A 26,994-nucleotide genomic window follows, 5' to 3' on the forward strand; every position below is an offset into this window, starting at 1 on the left:
ACTGACTAAGCTATCTCTCCAGTCCTCTGAAAAGCTTCCAAAAGGAAATCTAGTACCTTGAAAAAGGAACTCATTGAGCCAAGATGGAATCTCAAACCACACTTAAACAATAATAACACCAACGACCACGTTCAAAAAGATGGTATTTAAAAAGGGAGCTCATTGTGCAGGGATGGCCACTCTGGGTGTTGATGCTGGGGGCCCCCTTGGGATAGGCACTTGGGGAGCAGCCTTCTGACTCCTCTCTGCAGACAGACGTTCCAGGCGTTCGGCATAGAAACCATTGAAATCCAGCCTTTAGAGGAGGGAAAGGAGGGTCAGGGAAACTCCAGGATAGGGCAGAGTCCAGCCCAAGCTGAGAAGATACACATGTGGCAACCCCACTTCTCCCAATCATGTAAAGGTGAGTAACAGACACAACTAGGAACCTCTTCCAGGTAGAGGGAAGAGCATGCTCCACCTGCCAGTGAACAGATACTCTTGCAGGTCTCAATACAGGTGGGCTTTATTGAACACCATGGGGGAGGGTTCCTATCACATAGTATCTTCTGACAATGGAATTCTGAGGGTGCCCCAGGCTTGGGAAGCCTGACAGTGACTTTCGGTTCTAGGAACCCTTGAAACTAGGGCATTGTAGGACGGCACAATGTACCAGATGATTCCAATGTACAAACTAGCACTTTTCAAAGGGTAATTCAGGGATGGTACCCAGTTCCTGGTTGAAGTCAGAGCCCTTTTCCTATCCCAGTGATAAGCAGACACCCCTTCACCAGAGTATTCACAGCTGGCACCTCTTCCATCTTCCACCTTTGCCCAGATTAGGACGCCTGCTGCTAGGGATACGGGGAGCAAGGGCTACAGTGAAAGCAGATGACAGGGATAGGCTTCAAAGTCAGGAAGGGTGTTTCTTACCTGGAGATGACGCTGGCCATGCCATGTTCATAGTTACTGGTGCTGTAGACGCTTAGTCGGTCCAGCAAATCAAGAAGATGGGCAGAAAAGTTTTTGTCAAAGTTATTGATGGTGGCCTCGAACCCAGAGGCCAGCTGAGGAGTATCCACATGCTCGGACAGGTGCTGGAGACAAACCCCAGGGAGCTCAGTATCAGTTACCAGGTAGACGCTTAGCCTCTCTGCTAGCTACAAGGATGTTCTTCCCTTTCTGTGTTTCTTTTCTTAGTTTTGAGACAGACTGTTGTTACCATAGCTCAGGCTGGCTTGTGATTCGAGAGTAGGAATTTCAGCGTGTGCCACCACTTCGTCTCATGTTGTCCAGGTTGGCCTGGAACTCACCTTGAATGCTTGATCCTCCTGCCTCTACTCTCCAAATGTTGTTAATGAAAGAAGCTGTGATGTTCCCATTATTACACAAGATGGGAAACTGGGGTATCAGAACACAGCAAATGGAGAAATACTTAGGGCAACAGGCACACTGGGGATTCTCCAGGCTCACAGCATGGAGAACCAACAATGGGTACTATATGCTCTCTACAGGTCTGATTTCAGCACTGGTGTGCTTTCCTCCTGTACACTATGAAGCAAGGAGGATAGACCTTATCTCCTTTTGTCCTTGGCTTCTGACCCTCACATGCTCCCAGACCATCTCCCAATTACCAACTCGTGGCCATGAATCCTGAAGGCTGCATAGGTCATCTGCATCAACAGGGATAAGCACTAAGCACCAAATGCAGCCAAGCAAAGCTCTGTGCTCTAGGGCATTCAGGCCCACTCCACACAATACTGCTGTATAGATGACTTGGCCACACTCTGGAGACCAGATGTCTGGAGGCTCAGTGGAAAGACTCTAATGGCTGTGTTTTGAACCTAATTGCAGGACCCATTTTTTTCCCCATCACATGGGTGACAACCAGGAAAGAGTTAAAAATGCCAACACTGCCACAGCTGACTAGAAAGAGGGTCTTTCTTGACAAGCCCCAAGGTCACGTACCTTCCTGGTAGGCTCCTTGCGGGGGCGCTCCTCAGTCCGCTCAGTCTCTGTGGGTGGCCCCTGTGCACTACCCTGCTCTAGTGTCAGCCGGCCCAGCTCACTGTCCAGCTTCATGCTCTGTGTAAATTTCTAAGGGTAGGTCATGAGGAAAGGTTATGATTAGTTCCAGACACAGCATACCCATAACAAGACAGCAAGTACTTACAGGAACACAGTACCCAACCCAGAGACACAGGAACACAAAGCTGTAGACAGGATGTTAGTTCTCAGCATTTGCAAGGCTACATTTCTCAATGGTTATCAACTGATTTTCATAAAATCATAGTTGTTTCATGTTTTCCTATATGGGAATTATCATGGTGTCTAAACACCCAAGGAATGAGTTTCACAGCCCTGTCTCCTCTATAACCTATCACCACCTATATCTCCTACCTCCTATCTGCTCCAAAGTGCTGCCTGAAGACCACTTGGCTCCCAGCATCCTCCAGCCCAGAGACCTTGGGTTGCCCTTTTGTCACCTGATATTTTCTGCATTATTTTGGACAAGTGCTTGTGACAACTTTAATACTAAGTTTTGACAAATGAATGCAAAAGCATTCAGAAGAGGCCTAAGACAGAGACCAGTACCAGAGATACTATAAGAAATAAGGCAGGGCCCCTAAATAGCTTCCCTGCCAGAATGGGACGGACTGGCCACAAAGACCAGGAGCTCTGAAGGGGAGAAGCTGTAGGACAGAGTGGCATGCAGCAATAACCTGGACATTAAACATTCCCATGTTGCCTCCTTGTCCTCACCTGCATACAGTTGGTGAACATGACACACACAGACATAAGCTTGGAGAAAACCTTCAGCAGCTCAGGGTTGGTCAGCATGCACTCCTTCAGGCAGTTGTCAAGGAAACTTGTGTGGTGGCCAAGCACGTCGTCAATGTTGGAAGCCTGCAAACAAAGGCCTGAGACTTCCCTGAAGTTACTGTGCACGTGGCTTTCAGTTCTGTTTGGTACTCTACTGCCTGTACATTTCCGTTGTCTCTACAGGCCTGTCATCTCTTAGAGACTATGTCGCTACCCCGTCTTTTTCTGTCTCCTCTTTCATGTACCATGTTGGACGGAAGCCCTGTCTGTACATGAGAAGGAAGTAGGCAGATGTGAGGCTGTGGACATTTCTGTGGCCACCATGACACCGGCTAGCATATGCCGGTGCTATGAAATGCGCTCTGGCTGGGAAAGAGCCTTTTAGATGCTACATGTATTTCTGCAGAGCAGAAACTCACAGATTTCAGGTTTTTCTCAAGGATGTGCCAGGTTGGTTCCATCACTTCAAACATCATGTAGTACTGAATATTCTGGACAAAGTTGAGCATTCGCTGCCGCAAAGTGAAAGCACCAGCAAACCTGAGTGTGGAAACAAGTTACTGAGGATGTGATGCAGAATCATCACAACTACGCGCAATACAGTGATGGCTCCTGCCCCAACTCCACTGCAGAGCAGACTCTCGTGAGTGATCCTAGCTCTCATATGATGATGGTTCAGACTCAGGGACAAAGGACATTAACAAGGAAGGTGCCTCAATGCTTAAGTCTGAGGACACTCACTTCTGGCTTCATCAGGGTGTCAAGTAAATATCTTACTCAGCACAACTCTTATTCCCCTGCATCCTGAAAGAGTGTGCCAACTAGCCACACCACGGAGAGGCAGGGCAGGATCTGTAGCTAACTAAGTTACTCAGTACAGGTGTGGAGGTTTGGATGGCATGTTCCCAGTTGGTGGCTGTCTGGGGAGGCAGCCTTGTTGGACAAACCTTGTTACTGGTGGTGGTCTTTGAGGTTTCAAAAGGCTAGCACCATTTGAGATCTCTCACTGCCTCCTGCTTTCAATTCAAGCTGTGAGTGCTTAGCTGTTGTTCCAGCTGCCATTTCTGCCTGCTTGCTGCCATGCTCTCCACCATAGCAGTAGTGGGCTCTTATCCCTCTGGAACTATAAGCCCAAAATAGACTCTTTTTTTTTTTATACACTGCTTTGGTCATAGTGTTTGATCACAGCAGTAGAAAAGGAGCTAAGACATCAGGTAGGTGCTAATACCAAGAACTACGACCATGGCTGGCTCCACATGCTTGTGTTTTACCAGGACAATTTTTTTTCAGATTTCTTTTTAATTATGTATATATGTGTAATGTATGTGGTATCCTCATGTAAGTGCAAATGCCCAGATGCCAGAAAATGATCATCCCTTGGAGCTGGAGTTCCATGTACTAATGAGCTTTTCAGTGTGGCACTGGGAACAGAACTCTGGTCCTCTGCAAGAGCACTACATGCTCTTAACCCAAGTCACTGCTCCAGCTCTTTGAGGTAAATTCTTTGTTTTCTTTGAGACAGGGTTTTTCCATGTAGCCCTGGCTGTCCTGGAACTCACTCTGTAGACCAGGCTAGCCTCGAACTCAGAGATTGCCTGCTCTGCCTCCTGAGGGCTGGCACTAAAGGTGTGTGCCACCATTGCCTATCATCCTGAGGCAAATTCTTGAAATTTTACCCTCAGCCTTTCCTTTGAACATCAGCTGGTTCCACACACTAGAGTACAAAAGATTACCAGAGCACTTCCCAGCACTTATTGCTCCGTGTACTGAAGAAGAGGGACTATAGAGAAGGGCTTGTGTGATACAGACCGAGCCTGGAAGTCAGCTCTATGAGGATGACAGTGAGTGTGTGGTTAGTAGGGAATTATGAAAACAGAAAAGCTACAAGTGACTTTCAAACAATGCTCTTAGAATGACAGGGAGGGCAAAATAGGACACACCACTTTGCTGAGTGCAGCGCGTACTGCTTGGCGGTCTTGTTGCTGATCCAGACACTGCAGAGCTGCCTCTCCACATGCTTACAGTAGAACATGTGTCGGAAGAGCATCTGGTAGCGGGTGAGTGCCTTCCTGCAAAGAGGGACATGTCAGGAACCTCGGCAAGGCAGCCTGTGCTCCTGACTATCTGCAGGATGGCACCAACAGACAAGAGCAACCCAGCATCCTGTAGCATGAGGCTGTCCAAACAGGCAGTTCTGACTCCTACCCATACACCTGCACTGAGCTGAAAAAGCAACTAAGTTTCTTAAATACTCCAAGAGGTTAAACACCAACTGGAAAGCCTTAACTAAAAAGTCAGGTTAGGGTAGAGCTCAGTGGCAAGCACTTGGCTTGACCATATGTGGCCTGGGTCACGTAGGCCTCACCTATTGATGATCAGTGACAGGGGCCACTTGACAACGTAGTCAAAGGAGAAGGCCTCCAGACCACTCAGTGTGAGCTCCGTGGGGTCAACATGAGTCATTGCCTTCTCCTGCTTGGTCTCAATGGCCAGAACCCGCAAAAGCTGAGTGATGAGGTCATGAGGCATCAGGTCAATCTTGGGGGAAAAAGAAAAAAAAAATGATGTATGAAAATTGTCTTAGCCCTGAATGGAGTTGGAAAAGCAAGCAAGTTCCTTAAATACTATTAGAAGCTAACCACCCACTGATAACCCTTAATTAATAAGTTAGGTTTAGAGCCAGAACAAAGACCCACATCTTTAATGCCAGCACTCGGGAGGCAGAGACAGATAGATCTATGTGAACTGAACGCCAGCCTGGTCTACAGAGTAAAGTCCAAGACAGCCAGGGCTATGTAGAGACCTTGTCTCCAAAATACAATGTTAGGTTGGGATATATGTAGTACAATGGCATGTGTGAGATCCTAGGTCTTTCTATAGCACCGCACAAGAAAAATTAAACCAAAACACCTTCTATCAAAATGGAAAACACAGGGCGCTTACTTACATAAGGACTCATGTTTATATTATGTGTGTATGTGTTTATGTATGTATCTATATATGTATATATAATATGTGAACATTTGGTGCCTGTGAAGGTAGGAAGAGGGCATCAGATCCACTGGAACTAAAGATACAGGCTGCCCAGTGTGAGTGCTGGGAACCAAACCCAGGTTCTCTGCAAAAACAGTAAACACTTTTGTGTTTTGGCTAGTTTTATGTCAAATCGATACAAACAAGAGTCATTTGAAAAAAGGGAATCTCAATTATGAAGATACTTATTAATTGGCCCATAGGCAGGTCTGTAGTAGATTGTATTAGTGATTGATGTGGGATTACCCAACCCAATGTGGGTGGATGCCACCCTGGGCAGGTGGTCCTGGATTTTATAAGAAAGCAGGCTGAGCAAGCAATGAGATGCAAGACAGCAAGAAGCACTCCTCTATGGTCTGTTCACCAGCTCCTGCCTCCAGGGTCCTCCCTGTTTGAGTTGCTGTTCTGACTTCCATCAGTGATGGAGTATGATGTAGAACTGAAGCTGAAATAAACCCATTCCCGCAGCTGCTTAACTCATGGTGCTTATCATAGCACTAGAAGCCTAAGATAACTCCGAACCACAGAATCATCTCTCCAGTCCTAAAACAGCATTTTAAATGTTTCTTCTGTTGCTGTTATAAATGAGAAACCATAGGGGAAACTGAATAAATCTTAGGAGTGAAGACTTTTTACTTTACCTGTGAAGATGAAGCATACTAGGTGAGATATATGACAAAACTTATTATAGACAAACAGTACTGTCTACAACATTAATTACTAAAATACTTATCAAGAGCCAACCACATGCCAGTGTGACAAGGGCTCCTGTAAAACATGAAAGACACAGAATATGAAAGACTAGAAAAAACAAAGCACAAAGAATAAAGGAGGGAAAAACACAAACAGCTCATGAACAAATCAAATGCTCACCATCTCCTAACAGTCATGAAAATGTAAACCACTCTAATCCTGCTTGTCAAAGTAACACAGATGGGGACATTGAGTGAGCAGTCATGACTCATCTGCCCCATAGCCAGCACCTGAGATGGCTCTTGTGTGGTCCACCTGGATGATCAGGCCACAGACTGTCACTAGAAATGTACCCTATAAAATTACTCCTGTACCTAACAAGAAATCCAGAAATATATGAAGTGAAGAAGAGCAGAACTGCAAGGAAAAATGAAGTCCTAGGAGAAAACTGGAGACTCAGGCCCACTTTCAGTAATATATGGAAGCCACATGGACAGCACTAAGAACCATCCACGACCTGCACAGCAGAGAAGAACCCATGTGGAATCCCAGGACACTTTACAACTGATGCTACACAGAGCACACTCTACAAGCATGGTAGCTGAAGTTAAAACTAAGTAACAGTGCTGGAAATATGGCTCAATGGTTAAGAGCACTGGCTGCTCTTTCAGAGGACCCAGGTTTAATTCCCAGCACCCACATGGTGGCTCACAACTGCCTGTAACTCCAGTTCCAGGGGATTGGATGCTCTCTTCTGCCCTCCACAGGCATTGCACGCATATGGTGCAAAGATACACATGCGGGCAAAATACCCACACATTTATAGTAAAATAAACAAAATTTAAAAAACAAAAAATCCTAAGTAACAGGAGAAAACCCTGAAAATGTACCAATTAGTGGAAATTGAACAAAACAAACCACTAAAGAAGAAATCATGAGGAAATTACAGATTCTCTTGAAACAAATGAAAACAAAGCATGTTAAAATAGCCTAACTTCAAAACTCAAAAAAAAAAAAAAGGAACAGAAACTAAGCCCAACACTAACAGAAACAAGTTAATAGAAACAAAGAATAGAAAGGGAGAAAAGCAATAAAACCAAGACTGAGTTCTTAAAAACATCAATGAACTGAGAAGCTTTCAGTTATGTGAGGGAGAACAGAAGACACAAACCACTGGAGTCAGAGAGATGGAAGTAGAGTTCTTACTGCCAGCTTTCAGGACCACAATAGTTCTCTGCACTGCATGGCAGCAAACGCACACCCTGTTGATGGCGACAGAAACATACAGATGTCCAGGATGAACTCTAGAAGTAGATGTTAGGAAAGACCTTGACCTGCATGAGATGGAGCCTTGATGCAGAATCTTCCAGAAAAAGCCCAGTGACAGAACTCAAGTAACTCACCGGTGCACTCACCACACCTAAGAACATAGAGAAGCAGCATATATCTCCATACACTCTGTGAGGTGAGGAGAACCTAATCTGGCACAGGTGCAGACCAAACCCACAAGAAAAGCACATACCAGCGTCCCTTGTGAGAGCAGACACAGAGCCAAACAAAGTGCTTACAAGCTAGTGTTCTGGGAAGTGAGGACAAACACAAGATGGGACACCTTGCCTGGGCCCTGTTATGTGCTCACTCTAATGTCTCAGAAGCCATGTGCCGTGACTAACACTGCACTCACCTTGAGGTCATCTTTGAAGGGGTCAGTGTTAGCAGTGCTCATTCGCAGGGCCAGCTCCAACAGAGCCTCTAGGCGTGTGGGTGTGATGTCCTCTACTGGCTTCCTGAGCTCCTCCTCAGTAAGGTCCATGAAATGCACAAAGAAGTCCCCCTGGTCCATCAGGAAGTAGCGTTTGATGGACCTGTGCCGGGGGACAGGGGTGGGGATGGGGTGTTTGAACCCAACCTTCAACATGTAAGGTAGAGGCTTGGCAGTTCTCCATGGGACATGGAGCTACTGCTCGGACATGGCAGGGGAGAGGCAGACAGCAAGGAGCTGAGAGACTCGTTGGCTTGGACAGTATAAAGAACTAAGACCCTGGCACCTCACACTAGGGAGGCAGAGAGCCTGTGCAGAGACAAAAAAAAAAAAGTTGCTAAGAAGGACATTCTACTCTCAGTCACATGGATATGAAGTAAAGTCTAACCTCAGGTGGGCCACCAGCTCCTTCTCCTCCATGAGGAAGTCCAGCAGCACCTTGCTGGCATAGTTGAATGCCTTCTCAATCTGTTCCACGTATGCTCGCTCTTTGAGTGTGTAGATGATCTCCTTGGCTACGGGACAGGTGACATCATGACCACATTCTCTGACCACATTTAGATATTTTCCTGAAAAAATAAATAAATAAATGAAAAGAGGAAGGTGGATTCATTATCTCTGTACATGTTGTATCTCAAGTTGGAGCTTTATGACACAAATCTAACATGAGGTAGTGGGCTAAACATGAAGTACAATTTGCTTCCTTCCCCTGAAAAGATTGTGCAGTAGTGACCTGCAATGGCTCCTCAGGACTGTACTTCATGGGAAGGATTTTGAAAAAGCCTTGAGAGCTAGGTTGCTGAATCATCTCCTAGCCCTTTCTGATGCTGCTAAGCTCTCAAAGCAGAGCATACATGCCAAGGCCCCAAACACTCGCCTAATACCTACATCAGGCTTAACCTGTGCAATGAAACTAAAGGATACAGTTGGCCTGGGAGGTGTGGGTTCCTCATGGCTTTTCTTGCTATAGAATGGACGTTTAGAGGTTATGAAGAGTTAAGAACTACCAGTAAGCCGGGCGATGGTGGCGCACGCCTTTAATCCCAGCACTCGGGAGGCAGAGGCAGGCGGATCTCTGTGAGTTCGAGACCAGCCTGGTCTACAAGAGCTAGTTCCAGGACAGGCTCCAAAGCCACAGAGAAACCCTGTCTCGAAAAACCAAAAAAAAAAAAAAAAAAAAAAAAAAGAACTACCAGTAGCTAACAACAGTTCAGACTAATAGGTCATTCCCAGTTACATCACCTCCAGAGGCAGAGAGGCTGGAAGGCTGTGAAGAGGCCACTGACCTCCTTGGTGAGAGAGCCCAGTAGTTACCTGTGCTGAGGATCTTGCCTGCTACCTTCTGCAGGAAGGATGGGATCTGCTGTGGCAGCACAGTGTAGCGCTGGTCCCAGTACTTGTCATTGTAGTCCTCTTGGATCTTCTCCTTCTGCAGTTCGTGTTCCTCCACCATGAACTCACTGCAAGTCACACAGTCTCTCAGGACACTAGAGGGCAAGCCTGGCCAACCTCGAGGTGGTCACATGCTTCTAGAAACACCTGCACAACCACTGAGTAATTGTAGCCTCACTTGGGAGCAGGTGTCTACTTTGAGGCAGAGCTAGGTGGCTTCTTCCCTACTTTTCCATTATGGTCAAAGGATGGACACAGAATGACTTGTACTGGGTCCATCACCAACAGAATCAGACCCTTCCCATAGAGTTTTAAGACCCATTTCTCTGTAGTCAGATGGAAACTGCAATGCTTACTAGGCTCACCACACCAGATTCTATAATTTGGACCCTCAGTAAAGAAACACTAGGCCCACTCTGTGATAGAGCACATGCAAGGCCTGGGTTTATCCCCAGTACAGGAGAACAGAGCTCTCTATGAACTAGTCATTTATTTACATGGTCAAAGGTACCATGCTGAGGTAGCACACACAACTACATGGAGGTAAGGACATGGGCTCCAGATTTAGACCCCAATGTTCCTCACTCAACAGGATGAAGCCACTGAAAGGCAGTTGAGTGAGTGACACACTCCCTCAGCTCCTAGCTGACTGCTGTATTGAGGACTTGCATCTGGCATGTCCCTTCTCAGAGGTTATCGCAGTGGAGACTCCAGGTGAAAGGTGTCCGGCACCTATAGGCCTACCTGTATGGGTCATGAATAATGCCCCTGTAGATCCACTTCTCCAGGATCTCAAAGTAGGGTGCACTGGCCGCCTTGGTCAGATACAGGCACAGTTCTTGCGCCTGGCTGTCCCCTGTGTAGTTGAAGCTCCTATCATGGAGAAGGCTCAGCGTCAATCCGCCCACACACTCGCCTTTATCCACTGAGGTGGCTGTGGGTAGAAAGGGGTGGCTCACTACCAGGTGTCTATGCACCCCTAGCAGGCAGGCAGGATCCCTCCCAAGACACCATGCTCAGATGCTAAAGCTTCAGATGCTAACGAAGCCTATCAAGAAAAGCTTCCAGGCCTGATGTGATGGCACACATCATAATGAGACCCTGACTCAAAAAACAAGAATAAAGAAAAATACTCTGGCACCTTCCTTCTATAGTTCATGAAAACAAGACATGACAAGTGCTTTGCCCACCACCCTGATACCAGAATGGCCTGGCATGTGCTGCCTTAGGGAGCCATCCACCTACAGCCCCTACACCAGCAGTCCGCACCAAGAGAGGCAAGGATGTCGATGGTCCGCATGGCTGGCTGGATGTAGAACCAGAGCTTCTGCAGTGACAGGAGGCCCTGCCTGTGCAGCTGTTCCAGTTGTGTGACCAGGATCAAGTATTCCTTTACCAGGGTCCTCATAGCAGCAGCCAAGGCATGGTTCACCTGCCCATATTCGAATGAAGATTTCTCCTCAATGAACCTACAGCAAAGATACATGAGACACCTGGGGAAGGGCTAAATTTCCAAAAAAAGTTGAGCCCATTCCAAATCCCATTCTTATCCAAGAAGCAAATTACTCACTCCAGTACTTATAACCAATGGGAATCTGTGGCAGTAAGAGTTAAACTGAGTCGAGTTAGGGATTGGTGACTCACAGGCTCTTCAAAATTTATTAAGGACCCACCTGGTTACTGTAGAGTAGCTGGCAGCCACAGGGAGGATTCTGTTTACCAGCTCCCGGATGGACAGGTCCAGGTTGGGGTCCACAAGGAAGGTACGGTTTTGCCTCCCAGCCAAGGGCTGAGCAGTGATGTACCTGCCATCCACACCCACAAGCACATAGAGCAGATCTTCCACCACTGCTGATTCCTGGGAGGCCAAGGGCAGTGTACCTGCAAGGCAGAGGCAACACTAGACTTTAGCTCCATAACCTTACTTACCATCTTCTCTGTAACCTCTTGTACACAGATGGATGGAAAGTGGAAGCAATTCCCTGATATGGTTTGAATATGAACATATTACACAGGTTGTGTTGAATGTTTGATCCCTAGTTGGTAGCTCTACTGGTAGGTGCAGAAACCTCAGGACACAGGAATTATAGAAGTAGGACACTGGAGGTATACCTTTGAAGGTTATACAGGATCCCCAGCTCTTTCCTATCTGCTTCCTGTCCACAAAATGAACAGCTTTTCCACCACACACTCCTGATGTGGTACCTCATCTGAGGGCCCACAATCAACAGACCAAAGGACATTAGCTAAAATCTCTGCAATTGTGGGCCTCTTCTCCCCAAGCCCTGCCAAAACCCTTCCAATTTTAAGTTGTCCTCTGCGTTATTTTGGTCACAGCAAAAGTAACAATACAGAAAGTTGGTATGAACAAGTTCTGTTAAACCTGGCCAAGTGGTTCATAGGCTTTGGATTAGTTTGTGGGAAGTGGAAATGTTTAGATATGCAGGCTGGAGGAGCCTAGAATTTAAGCAATGGGTGGCTGGCCCCCCTGTCCTCCCCTTCTTGTTCTCTTGCTCCTCCTCCTCCGTGTTTCTTCTATTTAGCCTCTCTGCCTGCCAGCCTCGCCTATCCTTGTTCCTGCCTTGCTATTGGCCACTCAGCCTCTTTATTAGGACCATCAGGAGTTTTAGAGAGGCAAAGAATTACAGCTTCACAGAGTTAAAAAAAAAATGCAGCATAAACAAAAGCAACACATCTTAAAATAATATTCCCCAGCAAATGGGCAAGTCCTGTGAGCAGCAATGACCAGAATACATTAGGAATAGAGAGTGAAAGGCAGGCTTCTCAGCTGTCAGATAGGAACACAGACTTGAGGCCACTTGTGCTACATTTTAGCCAAGAATTTATCTTCATACTATTTGTGCCCTGAAAATTTCTGAGTCTGAGTCTAAAAGTAATAGACTAATTAATTAATCCTGGTAGGTAACTTTGAGGCACTCATTCCTTTAGGCTATGACATTTTTATTCCAGCCCCCCCAACTTTTTTTTTTAAAAAAAGACTTATTTGTTTGTTTATTTATTATATAGTGTTCTGCCTGAATGCCAGAAGAGGGCACCAGATCTCATTATAGATTGTTGTGAGCCATCATGTGGTCCTGGAACTCAGGACCTGTGGAAGAGCAGTCAGTGTTCTTAACCTTTGAGCCATCTCTCCTTTTAGCCCCCAGACTTCTTTTAGATTGGTTTTACAGTGAGAATTGGGAGCCTAAAATAAAATAAAATGCAAAGCATAAAGACTATTCAGAAAAGCCCATGTAAGACTGGAGCTAAGGTAGGCATGGTTTCTAAAGAGATCATCACTAATAAAAAGAAGCCAATTAAACAATGTCTTCAAGACACAGCAGAACCGATGCACACATGAACTCATGGAGACTATGGTGGCACGCACAAGACCTGTAGTTTTAAATAAGACCGGGTCCCAGCACTGAAAGGGAAATGAGCACAAAGTCCCACTCCTAACCAAGGAAGGACAAAGCAAGATAGGCAAGTATTACCAGATCTTCAGGCTGAGCTCTGAAGGAGCTGGGGAACACAATGTGTAAACACCCTGAGATAGCAAACTTGGCTGGTATGTGGGGCCTGAGTGAAAAATGGAGCTCAAGAGCCAGAAGGGGCCAGCCTGGACAAACTGTCAGGGTTTCTGGGGGGGCGGGCACTAGAGTTGTCACTGGACCGGCTGACCCAAGACTCAGGCCTTGCACTGAAAGCTTGCACTTGCATAGCTCTAGCTATGTTTACAGGAAGTACAGGAACTACAGAAAGGGGAGGAAGATGAGTTGTCAGATTCATGGCCCTGCATAATGCCATAGCTACTTGGATTAAAGTAATAAAACAGAAAACTAGTTGCTTAGTCAAACTTACTGAATTTCAATGTTCAACAGTTCTAGGTATGAGTAAGCCACTGGGGGGGTGGCAGGTACAGTAGCAGAATGGCAATAGGTGACAAAGTTTACCTAGCCACTTGGAAAGGGGAGATAATGGAGGTGGGTCAAGGACTAAATGTCAAGGAGCAGAGGCAATGTGAGAAGACAGGGGAGCTTACTGGAAAGAGCAGCTGGAAGGGCACAGAGCTGGGACCATTGGAGAAATGTTGATTCATGATGCTAAGTATTGCATTACTGAAGAGAGTGGAATCCCATAGGAACGAGTCCTAAGGACACACAGTATGCAGAACACCAATTACACCCTCAGGCTGCAGAAAGAGAAGGTCTAAGGTTGAGGCTCCACCAAGGACAATGACTATGCTGGCCACACGGTCCGTGTATAGACAGGAGAGCAGTTACCTCTACCAGGTAATGGGACAGGTGACAATTAGGTAAATACCAACACTGCAAACAAGAAGTCCATGACATAAAGCCAGCTGTCTCTACCTTCCCATTAACTTGTAGCAGAATATGTCTGCTTAGGGACAGGAAAAACATTCAATTTGTCTAACAGTCCTGTAAGGTATTTCTAAAGGTGACAGTAGACCTCTGCACCAACACACCGACACTACCCAGAACTCATGAGCTGTGGCAAGGCACACCACTCCATGTTCCTCCTGAACTGGGGCTGCCATCATACGAATATACAAAATTTCCTATGATCTGAAAAAACACTGTGGATTGCATGCAGCCCATAGCATGCATCACACACATCTCAGATGCCAAGAACCTGCCCTGAAACAGCGTGCTGTCAAGTAGACACAACTTCTAAGGCCTTTGTAAACACAATACTAATATTTGATGGACTCTGTAGTAATCACAAATCTCTTCAGAAAACTGTGTGCTCCTGGTCTGTTCATCTGTGCACAGCCTGGGAGACCAGCTTCGGACTGTCCCAAAGGTCTGGCAGGAGGAACGCACAACAACCACTTCAAGTCCTCTGGGCTTCAGCATGACACCCATAGTTCCCCAGCCTGCCGAAGCACATGCAAGCAGGGAGAAGTTCTCATGTGTCAGGAAGAAATCCATCACATACCTATAGGCAAAGCCGTGTCTGAGCTTAAGCCCGAACCAATCAGGAAATCTCCAGCCAGTGTTGGCCTCTCATATACCCATGCTGGGAAGACCGGAAGGGGCTGGCCTGAATTTTTTTTGTTCTGTTTGTCTCGCAGCATCTTTCTTGTAAGTTCCAGAGACTAGTAAGGACATTTAAAAAAAAAAAACAAAAACAAAAATATACCATAGTGCAAACAAAACTAAGATATCTACAGAAATTAACACATCTTTTGCATAGAAAAAGCCCATCGTTTCAGCACATAGGACATTTGATCTTACTTAAAAAAGGCGAACAAGAGAGCCAGGCCCTCTGAAGGTTCCTCTGTCCAGTAAGGAGCCCACAGGCACCAGGGCACCAGCTATGAGAACCATGGGGGCCATGGAGGAATGTCTGCATTTTACCTCAGAGCTGTGTCAGATCAGGACACAAAGCAGGAAGAGCCAAAATCAATTTTCTTAGCAGTGACTAGATCTAATGCCACTTACTGAAATAAGACAGGAATTAGCAACTGGCATACATCCTTGCCATATGGAGAAAGTCCATCACAATGGCTAGATTCTAGGCCATGCACAGAGCACTGGCCTTTTGGGGAGACTACAACCAGAGGCTAACAATGCTTGGCAACTTTTGAAGCACCGACTTAGCTCTGCATACTTGTAGGTCACACAACGTGAAAGGTATGAGTGCTATGGTACAGGGATATACCTAAAAGGTTTTGCAGTGTCCTCTGTGCTCAGCAAACAGTGGAGAGGCTGGGGCACTATACAGAGCTGGGGCTGTGAAGAGGGGTCTGTCTGAGGGTCTCAAATTCAGGCATGTGGTGGCTATGACTCTCGAAACTCACAAAAAGGCCAGTGTGAGGCAGGATAAATCCAAGCAGCAGCAATTACAATGGGAGAACATAACTTAGAGGAAATAACTGGTAATTTAAAAAGTGCTATTGTGTTAGAAACTGTCACAAATTCCGGTAGGAATCAAGACTGGCGCTGGCTCGGCTGCACGGCAGGTGGACGTGGTCAGACCCTCACTGCACTGTTTATTCTTACAGGTCAGAATTATGACTGTAGAGCACAATCAGCCTTAGCCTCACTTATGGCAGATTATTTTTCTTTACTAGGAATAGAAATATCTGCACAGCTAGCACCCTGTGGACGACGGTAGATACGGTACCTGCTGCAGTGTGGAGCCTGTGGCCACACCCCCAAACTGGTTCCTCAGCTCTTCTAGCTCCTGTGTGGACATCTTAGAGGCAGCAACAGGAATGCTGAAGCTGGTGCTGCTGCTGGTGGCAGCATTAGCTGCGAGCTCAGCTCTTTCCTTTGCATTTTGTTGTAAATACTGCAGTGTCTACAAACACATAAAACCATCCAGTTACACCAGGCCACAAAAGCTCACTGTGTTCTACCACCTGTCACATCACCAAAGCAACAGGGGACAGAAAGCCTACAGTCTTCTTTGACAGTCAATCCATAATTTTACCTCCAATGGACAAATGTTCTACTACATTCTACTTACAGCACCCAGGCTGCAGTACCACTTTCCCTGTCTGTCCTCCTGCCTGGTATTCACCTGTGCATGGATGGAGAGCCGGGCTCTACACACTACTCTCTGGCTCCAGACTGACACATGACACATACAGCACAGCATCAGAGAAAAGCAAATATGCACACTTCATGCTACTACATCCATGTTTCCTGGTCTTGGCTCATCCTGCGTTATTATGATTCACTGCTATAGTTTGGATATAAAATGTCTTCCCCAAAGGTTCACATGTTAAAGGCTTGGTCCCCAGCTGGTGATGTTATTGAAAGAGTTGGTTCATGAAGACTCTAACCTTATCAGTGGATTAACTCAGTGATAACACAAACAACTCTTCATGCCTGTTGGTCCATCTCTTTCTGCTTTCCAGTTGCCAGCAGCTCTGTCACCTCTCTACCAGGCTACTCTCTATTCTGCCTCAACTTGGGCCCAAAAATAATGGGGACTGAAGCCATGAGCTAATACATCCACTTCCCTTTAATTTTACAGGTATTCTTTCAGTATGGAGAGACTAACATTTCACCAAACACATGCCTTCAAAGTGTTGCCATCATGAGGTACAGTGCCAGTCAGTAACAGCAGGGACAGGATGTGCAGGAGAGGCTTAACCTGCACCCCAAGCTCCTTGAGGACTCTGTGGAGACACTGGGGGGGGAGTGTTTCCAATGTCCCCAAAGCAGGTGTGGTGATGCAGATGAGGCAGGTAGCTCACCTCTTTGTCTTCTGTGAGCTTTGATAACAGGTACACCAGCGGGTCAAGGTTCCTTGTATTTTTAGACTTCAGTTCATCATACTTCTTTAAAAAGTCCTCAGGAGTACGAGAAAATTCTGCAATTTTAACCTCAAATCACAAGCAGAAGTAAATTAATGACAGTAACAAATCAAATATTTAAAAAAAAAATCTTAAAAAAGGAAACACAAATAAACAACAGCCGAATTAGGTGAGCTAAACAATCACATCTCTGAAATAAACAGGAAATTAATGTCAATTGTCCACCAAATCCAGCTACCCTTCTTTTATGATTTCTCCTGTCTTCTGCTCCACGGCCTAGGAGCACTCACAACTCTCCTTCAAGCTCATGCATTCTCTGACACTTGCTGCCTCTTGAACTTACTGCCTGTACCAATTTAGGGACGTTTCACTCAGCAATGTTTAACGATCGGGCAACAAACCAAATGAGTGTGTGTTTCCTGAGCCATGCTCTGCTCAATCCATCTGCCTGTACCGATGCCTTCATTACACTGGTTAAATAAGTGAAGCTTCACAAAGTCTACTTTATTTTATTTTAACTTTTAAAAGATTTACTTTATTATGTGTCTGAATGTTTTGCTTACATGTACATTTCTGCACCATGTGCATGCAGTGTCCACAGAGTCAGAAAGGGCATTGAAGCCTCTGGAACTGGAGTTACAGATGGTTATGAGCCACCATGTGGGGAAATGGAAACTGAATCAGGTCCTCTGCAAGAGCTGCAAGTGTTCTTAACCACTGAACCAGCTCTCTAGTGTCTATGTTTTTAGGTTTAAAAACATAGTAGATTTCAAATTCAAAGGTATCTTTTATTAAAGATGCATTATTAAATTATGAATTCTTTAAAAAAGAAATAATTGGGCTGGAGAGATGGCTCAGTGGTTACATTTCCAAATGCTCTTCCAAAGGTCCTGAGTTCAATTCCCAGCAACCACATGGTGGCTCACAACCATCTGTAATGAGGTCTGGTGCCCTCTTCTGGCTTGCAGACAGAATATTGTATACATAATAAATAAATAAGTATTTAAAAAAAAAAAAGAAATAATTGAGCCAGGTGTGGTGTGGTACACCCCTTTAATCCCAGACAGATCTGAGTTCAAGGCCAGCCCGTTGTACTACCTACACAGTGAGTTTCAGATCAGCAAAGGCTACACAAAGAAAGAGAGATAAAAAGAAAAGACAAACAAACAAACAAAAAAACTGAAAGAAATTTCAACGTGATTAATACCAGTAGCTTTCCTTTTCCCACCCAGTAGTTTTTACATATATTAGGTCTCCTCCTCAGAACAGAGGAGGGCTGTGTAAGTGCGAGTTCAGTCTCTCTCTGGACACCGCTGATTCATTTATATAACGGGATAAAATAACAGGAGCTATTGCCAGGAACCTGAGGACCAGCAGAGCACAGTGAATGCCAGGTTCAAAGGAAGCATCCACCAGGTGCTGTTGGCCCAGTACTAGCCATGCTGTGGCTACCAGGGACAGCCCATCCCCATGGCCCTAGGCTGAGTGTCCACACCCATGGCTGCACCTTCAGGCCCCCACTGCTGTGGTACTGTATCAGGAACAGGTACTCACCTTGGCACTGTGGGCAGAGACTGTGGTTGTAACATATGGTGTCCGGTTCTTCTGCAGCAGGTCAATGTAGACCTCAGCCCCGCCCCCACCATGGATGCGCAGCAGACTGAGCAGTTCATTGACATCACGGTGAATCCGAAATTCACTCATAGTTTATCTGAGACACCAACATAGCAATATTCTCCTGAAGGCAGAAAGAGGCTGTTCATAAAATTGAAACCTAAACAAGATTAGCTACTTTGGTTTCCAAAATTAAAACCTAAAAGGTCTTTTGACTGATTCAAGCTTTTGACATTAAAATCATTGCCAAGATTATGTCAATCATGAGCTTCTCTCTGTCCCTAACAGTCTGACCTATCAAAATGCTACTGAAATCTGCCAGCCATTGTCACTGCATTCACCTGTGTCATGCCCCTATTGACAGAGCCTCCAGTTGTTTTCCAGCTCACACCATCATTAAAGGAGCCAGCTGTCCAGGGTAACTCACAGAAATGGGCCCACAAGCCTGTCCTCATTTCCTGGTCCAGCCATCCTCATGTGACCATGGGCCTGCCTGCAGGAGGCAGATCTGTTGTTTTGTCTCAGTTTTTCAGGCCCTGGCTGGGCAGACACAAAGATCCTGCCCTTTGAGGCGCTTGCACAGGCCTATGTTACTGTCTCTGTCCTGATGTATTAAAACTTCCCACTCATGAGGGCATACCCAGTTCTTAAACCCTAAACTGTAAGGTTTAAGTCTGGCATCCTTTTTTGCACTCTAAAGCCTTCAATGTTTCCTTTTCTGGCCCAGGCCTGGCAACATACAAAGATATTTTAGGTAGGTAAGATTTCCACATATTCTAGCTTTCCTGATGTTCTAGGACCAGCAGTATTAGGGTAGAGACATTGGCCAAAGTGGTGGAGATCAAAACGACTTCGGAGGCTGTAACCCCAGAACTTGAGAGGGGAGGCAGAAAGATCACAGTCAAAGCTAGTCTGGAATGCACAGCAAAAACTTGTCTCAAAATCAAACAGAACTGTATCCGATGTCACAGCGCAACAGCAGAAGACGGCATGTGAATTTCCACTGGTTAGGAAAGAGCTGGTGACTTCATCCCATCTATCCCATCATTCCAGGGGAAAGTAGCTGACCATGTGGAGACTGTATATAATGTCCTAGTGGTAACAGATGTACCAATATCCTGGTACCAATAGCTGACAACATGGGGTCTTCCACTCTTCTACCGATGGCTGAGCTAGTCAGTATCAGAAGCACTAAGAAAGAGCATTAAGGAAAACAGACACTAGCTACAGATTCAAAATTAAGCCTAATAAACTTGATGATATTATAGGAACATGGTAATAAACTTTTATAGGATTCTTAATTTGAGATCGACAAACATTAGTGAAGTTATGCTTGGAGATGAGACTTTCCTATTCAGACCTGTGAACTTTCTGAGCATTCTTGTAAATTCTCAAAGGTGTTGTAACTCAGAAGTTAAGAACTGCTATGCTAACATCTCCAACTGAGACAAGCCTTGAGTTAAACAGTGCCAAGGGCACTCAGCACACACTCCCACAGTATGCCAATGTATAAACAGTGCCATCTTGGATCTTTACCTTGAGAGTTTCACACTGTAAACCCGTGTAATAGAAAGCAGTTTCTTAGTTTATCAACCTCCACCGATGGTCAAAACAGGTGTCTCTAAGGACTAAAATAAGATGTGACAAAATGCTAGCTAGCCTCTTGCTTGCTTCTCACGAGAAGAGGGAGTAACCAGAGTTGCTATGGAGATTAAATAAAACAAATGCTGTCTCAACATGTTTGCTGTTATCTGCAAACTGGTTATGCTTACTAAGTAACGTGGACATTGTTTGGTTTTAGAGAGATACTAAGACACTGACAGTATTTTAAATGGCAGGTCCCTTAGGACTAGATACACAGTTCAGCAGTTAAGAGCATCTGGCTGCTCCTGCAGTGGACCTAGGTTCAGTTCCCAACTCCCACATGGTAGTTCAAAACCATCTGTAATTCTATTCCAGGAGATCTGACACTGGCACTGCACGCACATGGTGCACAGATAAAAATGCAGACAAAATACCCATACATACGAAACTAAAAATAAAACGTTCAAGGAATTTTTTTTTTTAAATATTCGTAGGTCTCAAAAGAGTTGCTTTAAGCTACCCGGCAAGCAGAACGCAAAACCCCAAACTTCCCCCACATACGCTCTCTCCAAATTCAGCAGTACCGTGTGGTTTCCCAGGCCTGAAGGGAAACATGCTAGCAACATGCTAGAGGACAACAAAGGTGTGAGCCGTCAACACACAGCCCTGACCATCAGACCCAGAGGGCAGAGCTACTCACATGGAAAGATCGTCTACACAGATACTTGTTTAATACCCTATCCAAGTAAACGTGTAAATCCTCAGATATCCCCACCTCTTATATATTAATACAAGGAGCCTGCCGTGCTTCGTGATTTATACGTAATTCCAGAAAAAAATAAAGGCTTCTCTCATCTCTAAACGGTAGTTTCCTTTAAGGCTTTAGATATGACCTAGGAGACATAGCTAAACTCTTGGCAGTTAGTGGGCAAGGGACACAGACAGGAACCTCAAAAAAATTGACATCCTTACATACAGGAAGACAAGGTCACAGTTGAAAGATACAACTGTAGAGAAGTCTGATTAACCCTTAACAGCCCGCTGGACCGTCTCACCCTCCTTGGTTCCTACCGCTCTCAGTCACCACACATGCACTGGACTGAACACAACTTACTTAGCAAAGTCTGGCGCAACCAATTATGAGCAAGGCAGGTGCATTCTTTCAGTGGACAATGACAAAAATGGGCTTGGGGTGGGGGTAGAAGAGGCGTGAAAACGGGAATCTCGAGCAGCGATTCTCGACCTGTGGGTCGAGACCCCACAGTCCTTTCACAGGGGCCACAGATCAGACCTCCTGCGTACCAGATATTTATAACAGTAGCAAAAGTTACAAAGAGCAATGAAATAATTTTATGGTGAGGGGGTCACCATAACACGAGGAACTGTATTAAAGGGTCGCAGGCATTAGGAAGGTTGAGGACCACTAGAGGCTCCTGGATAATAGTACAAACCAGCCTGTCTGTGCTGGTCGGGTTTTTTGCCAACTTGACACAAACCAAGACATATCTAGGAAGACAAAATCTCAACTGAGGAACTGTCTCCACCACCAGACTGGCCTGTAAGCAAGCCTGTGGGGCATTTCTTTGACTGACTAATGACTAATGGGAGAGGGCCCAGATCACTGTGGGTGGCGCCACCCTTTGAGCAGGTGCTCCTGAAGTGTATGAGAAAGCAGGCTGGCTGGGTGTGGTGGCAGACTTTTTAATATCCCAGCGATCAGAAGGCAGAGGCAGAGGTGGGCGATCTCTGTAGTTCAAGGCCAATTTGATCTACAAAATGAGTTCCAAGACAGCCAGGGTTGTTACACAGAGAAACCCTGTCTCAAAAAAAAAAAAAAAAAAAAAAAAAAAACAAAAACAAGAGAGAGAGAGAGAGAGAGAGAGAGAGAGAGAGAGAGAGAGAGAGAGAGAGAGAGAGAGAGAGAGAGAGAGAGGGAGGGAGGGAAGGAGACAACGAAGGCAGGCAGGCCGGCTGAGAAAGCTTGGAGCGTTTAAGCTTCTCTATCTTCTTCCATGATAACACCTTCTAACAGGTAAGCCCTGCTCTGCCGTATTTTAGGAAAGGAGGAAAGTTAAAGCCCCGAACGTGTCAGCTGCACATCTCAATAGCCTTTTTATTTAGGTTAGGGTTTCTTCCCTCGTTTGTCTCTACTGAAGGGGGGCGGGGGGCTGACTCCTTCACTCCAGAAGACAGGCAAGTCAGTTCCGTAGTCACCACAGGGCTATCAGGAGAGAGGGGTCACATTAACCGTGAAATTCCCACGGCCGCTGCCTCCTCCAGCGGGACGCCTGGAAGGGACAGAAACAGCCAGAGACTGTCGCGCCGTGGAGCTGTGGGGCAGGCCCGGGCAAGCAGTAGGAACTGTCGGCGGTGGACGCCCAAGAGAATCAGACTCTTACCACTGCAGGCTAGTCCGGTTCGCGGACCCGGTCCCGGCGTGCGGCTCCAGCCCCGCCCCGACCGGTTCCCGCCACAACCTAGACCCAGCCCTCACTCACCTCCCCGCGCCGCGTTCCGCCCCGCAGGGTTGCCACAGGAAGATAATAAACGTCACGTCCGTCCCCGCCCCGCCGACGGTGGCCGAAGGGCTGCGGCAACAGTGGAGATGTTGCTTCCCCCTTCGCTATATTCCCGCCTAGCCGGGGCGCCCGGGGCGGCCGAACCGCTGCCTGTGGAGCGGAACCCTGCAGCTGGGGCTGCGCCCTTCCGGTTCACACCGCGACCCGTGCACTTCCCGCGGGATCACGAATTCTTTGAGGTGCGTGAAAACCTGGGCGGAAGGTTTCCTGAGCCTCCGACACACAGGGCGGGGCCGAGGGGGCGGGACTGTGGCTGTGGGCGGGGGCTAGGATGGGCGGAGCTTGTCTGTGTGGGTAGGACCTGTGGGCAGGGCTTAGGGGCTGGATGCAACTCTATAGGTTGGGGCGTGGTTCAAAGCTGTAGGGCGGGGCTTCGGGTCCGAGGTCCACCCATGGTTCTTGGCGCCTGTCTTCTGTAGGATGGGGACGTGCAGCGGCACCTCTACTTGCAGGACATGCTCACGCAAGTGTCCGAGACGCCGGAGAAGTCCATGTGAGCAGCTTGGCTTCGAGGCTTTTCTCTGCTTGCTAGTGCTACCCTGGTTCCTCCTCTCCCGTCCGCGTACAGGCTAGGTTTCGGACCCCTCCCAGCTGACACCCTGAGTACTATTGTCTTAGCGCCACCCTGCCCACACTCACGCATGGCTTGGCTGGGTCCTCCCTCCCCTACTCTATTAGTAAGGCTTGGGGTGGCACAGGAAGCTCAAATCCCCCTGGAATTCCTGCCTGGGGTGGGGGCATCCTTCCAAGTGACATGCCTCCTTTCCCAGGGTGCCCGAGTTCACCTGTCAGGTGGCTGGCTGCTGCCAAGTGTTCGCTGCGCTAGAGGACTACCAGCACCACTATCACATGCTACATGGAAACACCTGCTCCCTCTGCAGCCGGGCCTTCCCCTCTGGGCATTTGTTGGATGTACACATCCTGGAATGGCACGACTCTCTGTTCCAGATCCTGGCCCAGAGACAAGACATGGTGGGTGTTGGCTACACTCAGCGTGGCTACAATGGTTCCTGGGATCGGAACCATTGTAGCAAGGTGAGAGTGGAGGTGCCACCTTGTCTTTTGTAGTACCAGTGCTTGGTGGAAGGCTGCCCAGAGAAGTTCAAGACCAGCCAAGACCGGAAGGATCACATGGTGAGGCTCCACTTGTACCCTGCGGATTTCCGATTTGATAAGCCCAAGACAAACAGAGGGTACGTGAGGGAACCAGTTGTGACTGTCCTCAGTCTTGAGCCAGGGAACAGACACTGTAGTTAAATTTGACTTCGTTTTCATACACAGGGAGCTGGAACTCTGAGCGCAGTGAGGTATTATGCTTGGGTTATATGACGGTGAAGACAGGAGGGCAATTCCTGGCTGGGAGCAGAGGGAGTGGTACTAGCGGGTGCTTGTGCTGGTCTGTGCCCTGCGTGCCCCTCTGAATCTACCAACAAGGGCATTTGGGGACTGTCCCAGTGCATGCACTCTTCACACTTCTCCCATGGAACTCCTAGTTTTGTTTTGTTTTCATTTTGTTTTTCTCTCTGCTGACTTTTAAAAACTTATCCACAAAGCTGCCTGTTGCCATGACTGTTTACACTACTCTGGGGAAAGTAAACTCCCGGAATAACTCTTAGTGTAATGCTTCTTTGCTTCCTTTAAAACATGATTCTTTTTGAGTCAGGTGGTGGTGGTGCACTCCGAAGGCAGGGGTAGGCGGATCTCTGAGTTCAAGGCCAGCTTGGTCTAGCTCCAAAGCTACAGAGAAACCCTATAAGGCAGGGTGGGGGTGGGAGGGCCCTTTCAGTGAACTCTCACCATCATTACATAGCTTGGGCATGGGGAGACAGCTCATTCGGTGAAGTGCGTAAGCTTGAGGTTCTTTCCCTGTCACCTAAAAAAAGACAAGCATGGTGGTGTACACATATAATGCTAGCACCAGGGAAGTGGAGACAGAGGTCTCTGGGGTTAGGCCAGCTAGCCTAGCCTAATCCGTGAGCTCCAGGTCCCAGTGAGAAACCCAGTCTCAAAAAAAAATAAGGTAAACGGCTGCTGAGGAATGACACCTGAGGTTGGCCTCTGTCCTACACACACACACACACACACACACACACATGCACCACACACATAAGCACACATAATAAATAAATAAAAACTTCGTGAGTTGAAGTCTGTTTTGTTCAAATAGCGTACCTTTCTGTGTAAAATAACTTGAGAGCCTATTGCCTTGTGGAATGCCCCATGCGAATCTGAGCCCTCGTCATTCCTCTGCGTCTGTCGTGCTGGATTAGCTTATGGATAGCAGGGGCAAGAATCCACGTTATCGAGTTCATTTAGTAACTCTCTTCCTTGTGGAAAGACATCTGGGGACTGGGAATGCAGCTCAGTAGTAGAGTTCTGTCCACAATACCCATATCAGATGGCTTGCAGCTGCTTGTAATTTCAGCTCCAAGGGATCCAGTGCCCTCTTCTGGCCCCTAGACATCCACACATATGTTGCACTGAAGAGAAAAATACAAAAATAAAAAATCTTAAAGTTACTAGTAGGGACTGAGCATGGTGGTTCATGTCTCTAATCCCAGAACTTGGGAAGCAGAGGCAGGCAGATCTCTGCATTTGAGGGCAGCCTGGTCTGCATAACAAGTTCCTGGTCAGCTGTCTTTTTTCTTTTCTTTTGGGCCTGGGGTGGGGGGGTGCAGGTGTCTCACTATGTATACGCTGTAGCTCTGGCTCACCTGGAACTCACTTTGTAGACCTGAGTAGCCTCTAGAGCTCACAGAGATTACCCATCTGTCCCTACCCAGTGCTGGGATTAAAGAATACACTACTGCACCTGGCCCCAGCTGTCTTTAAAAAGGGGAGGGATGAAGAATCATTATTTTTAAATTTATAAATTATCAGACTTAGTTATATGAATGCATGACCAGTGACCATGCCATAAAACATTCTTTTTCCAATAATTTGAAAATTTAATTGTAACCTTAAAATGTGCCAAAATAGTTTACAAAAAGAATTGCAGGGAAAATAATAAATAGTGTCTTCCTTGCAACTTTAGTACTAGGGAACCAGGTACAGGTGCTGCTCACTGCTTTTCCTCTACAGCCCAGCCATGCCAGCTGCAGCAGAGCCACCAGCCAGAGCCCTGAAAGATGACAGTGACGCCATGGAAATCTCTGAACCTGCTGCCCCACCTCCCTGCAGGCGGACCTACAGTCACAGGTCAGTGTGTACATCCTTCTGTGTGTGTTAATGACCCTAGACTTGAGAGTGGGTGACACTGGGCAGAAAGATGGGCTTCATGGCAGATGACAACCTGAAGGTTCTAGTTACCTTCCTTTCCTGTGCTTTGGACCCTGGAGCCCCACGTGCAGGCCCCACCACCCCTTCACTGTCGTCTCTGCTGGGTGGAAAGGACCTTCTCCCGTGTCTGCCTGGCAGACTATCTTTTACAAATTACACGCACATCAACTTCAACTGTTATTTGGAGGAAGTTTTTGAACAGTAGTGGGTGGCGGGGTGGCCCCAGAATCCAAACTGGTAGGATGATGGACATGTGTGTCCCTCAGTTGCCTCTCAGCAGCCATCTTCCATAGTTTGGGCCTTGGCCTGTGAGTACCCTGCCAGCCCGTGGTGATTAGGTTTCAGAAATGGAGATAACAGGAAACCAATGCCATAGGGGCCTCAGCAGGAGCCGACCTTGCTGGCTAAGTTCTTTTAAGCAAATGCACATTGGTATCAGGAAGGTATCCCACAGGAAGTAAGCCTGAGACCAGGGGCTGATCCTAGGGCCCAAGAGGGCAGACTCCATTTCCTGAGTGTTCCACAGAGCAAAAGGAGAACATTCCAGAATACAAATGTGAAGGAAGTACAGAGAAACTGTGTGTTGTTAGAGATAATGCCTTTGTTTGATATGACCGTTTTTCTCTTTCAGAATACCCTCCACTGTCTGTTTTGGCCAAGGTGCAGCCAGAGGATTTAAAAGCACTAAAAAAAGAAACAAACAGCACTGATGGATCCTGGCAAGAAAAGCCAGACAGACTTTCAGGGAATGGTGTGCCAGGGCCTTTCTCTTGCTTCTGGATAGCTGCCCTGAGCTGGACCCTTGCCACCTCTTTATTTTCATACGTGATCACATGAAGCAGCCAGTGTGTTGAAACCCAGAATCTGCAGATTCCAGAAATAACCAGGACACACTGAAGGAATGAGATGGAGAAACCACCTACCTGCTTCGTGGGGGCTACTCGAAGAATGTCACTATTAAACAT

At 46.8% G+C, this 26,994-nt stretch overlaps 2 protein-coding genes across 3 annotated transcripts; one reads left to right on the top strand and one right to left on the bottom strand.

Annotated features, from left to right (window-relative positions):
• Positions 1-126: 126 nt before the first annotated feature.
• Positions 127-22,760, bottom strand: Tubgcp2 (tubulin gamma complex associated protein 2). 2 transcript variants are annotated; one of them, XM_005351455.3, is made up of 18 exons: positions 22,670-22,760; positions 18,528-18,711; positions 16,914-17,042; positions 15,833-16,009; positions 14,642-14,801; positions 11,356-11,563; positions 10,952-11,151; positions 10,427-10,616; positions 9,605-9,750; positions 8,679-8,859; positions 8,213-8,393; positions 5,168-5,340; positions 4,743-4,871; positions 3,222-3,342; positions 2,743-2,886; positions 1,948-2,076; positions 913-1,076; positions 127-295 (listed from the first exon to the last, which is right to left on the bottom strand). In XM_005351455.3, exons 2-18 carry the CDS (start codon positions 18,675-18,677, stop codon positions 160-162), a joined length of 2,718 nt encoding a protein of 905 aa, XP_005351512.1. In that variant the 5' UTR covers positions 18,678-18,711; positions 22,670-22,760; the 3' UTR covers positions 127-159. The 2 variants fall into 2 exon arrangements, with proteins under 2 accessions (XP_005351512.1, XP_013203392.1); XM_013347938.2 differs by lacking the exon at positions 22,670-22,760 and adding an exon at positions 22,571-22,647.
• On the top strand, positions 22,195-26,994 carry Znf511 (zinc finger protein 511). The gene is made up of 7 exons (XM_013347939.2): positions 22,195-22,203; positions 22,697-22,929; positions 23,170-23,243; positions 23,521-23,722; positions 23,819-23,943; positions 25,832-25,948; positions 26,661-26,994. Exons 2-7 carry the CDS (start codon positions 22,777-22,779, stop codon positions 26,737-26,739), a joined length of 750 nt encoding a protein of 249 aa, XP_013203393.1. The 5' UTR covers positions 22,195-22,203; positions 22,697-22,776; the 3' UTR covers positions 26,740-26,994.

The sequence above is a fragment of the Microtus ochrogaster genome, chromosome 8, assembly GCF_000317375.1.
Source record: "Microtus ochrogaster isolate Prairie Vole_2 chromosome 8, MicOch1.0, whole genome shotgun sequence".
NCBI lineage: Eukaryota > Metazoa > Chordata > Mammalia > Rodentia > Cricetidae > Microtus > Microtus ochrogaster.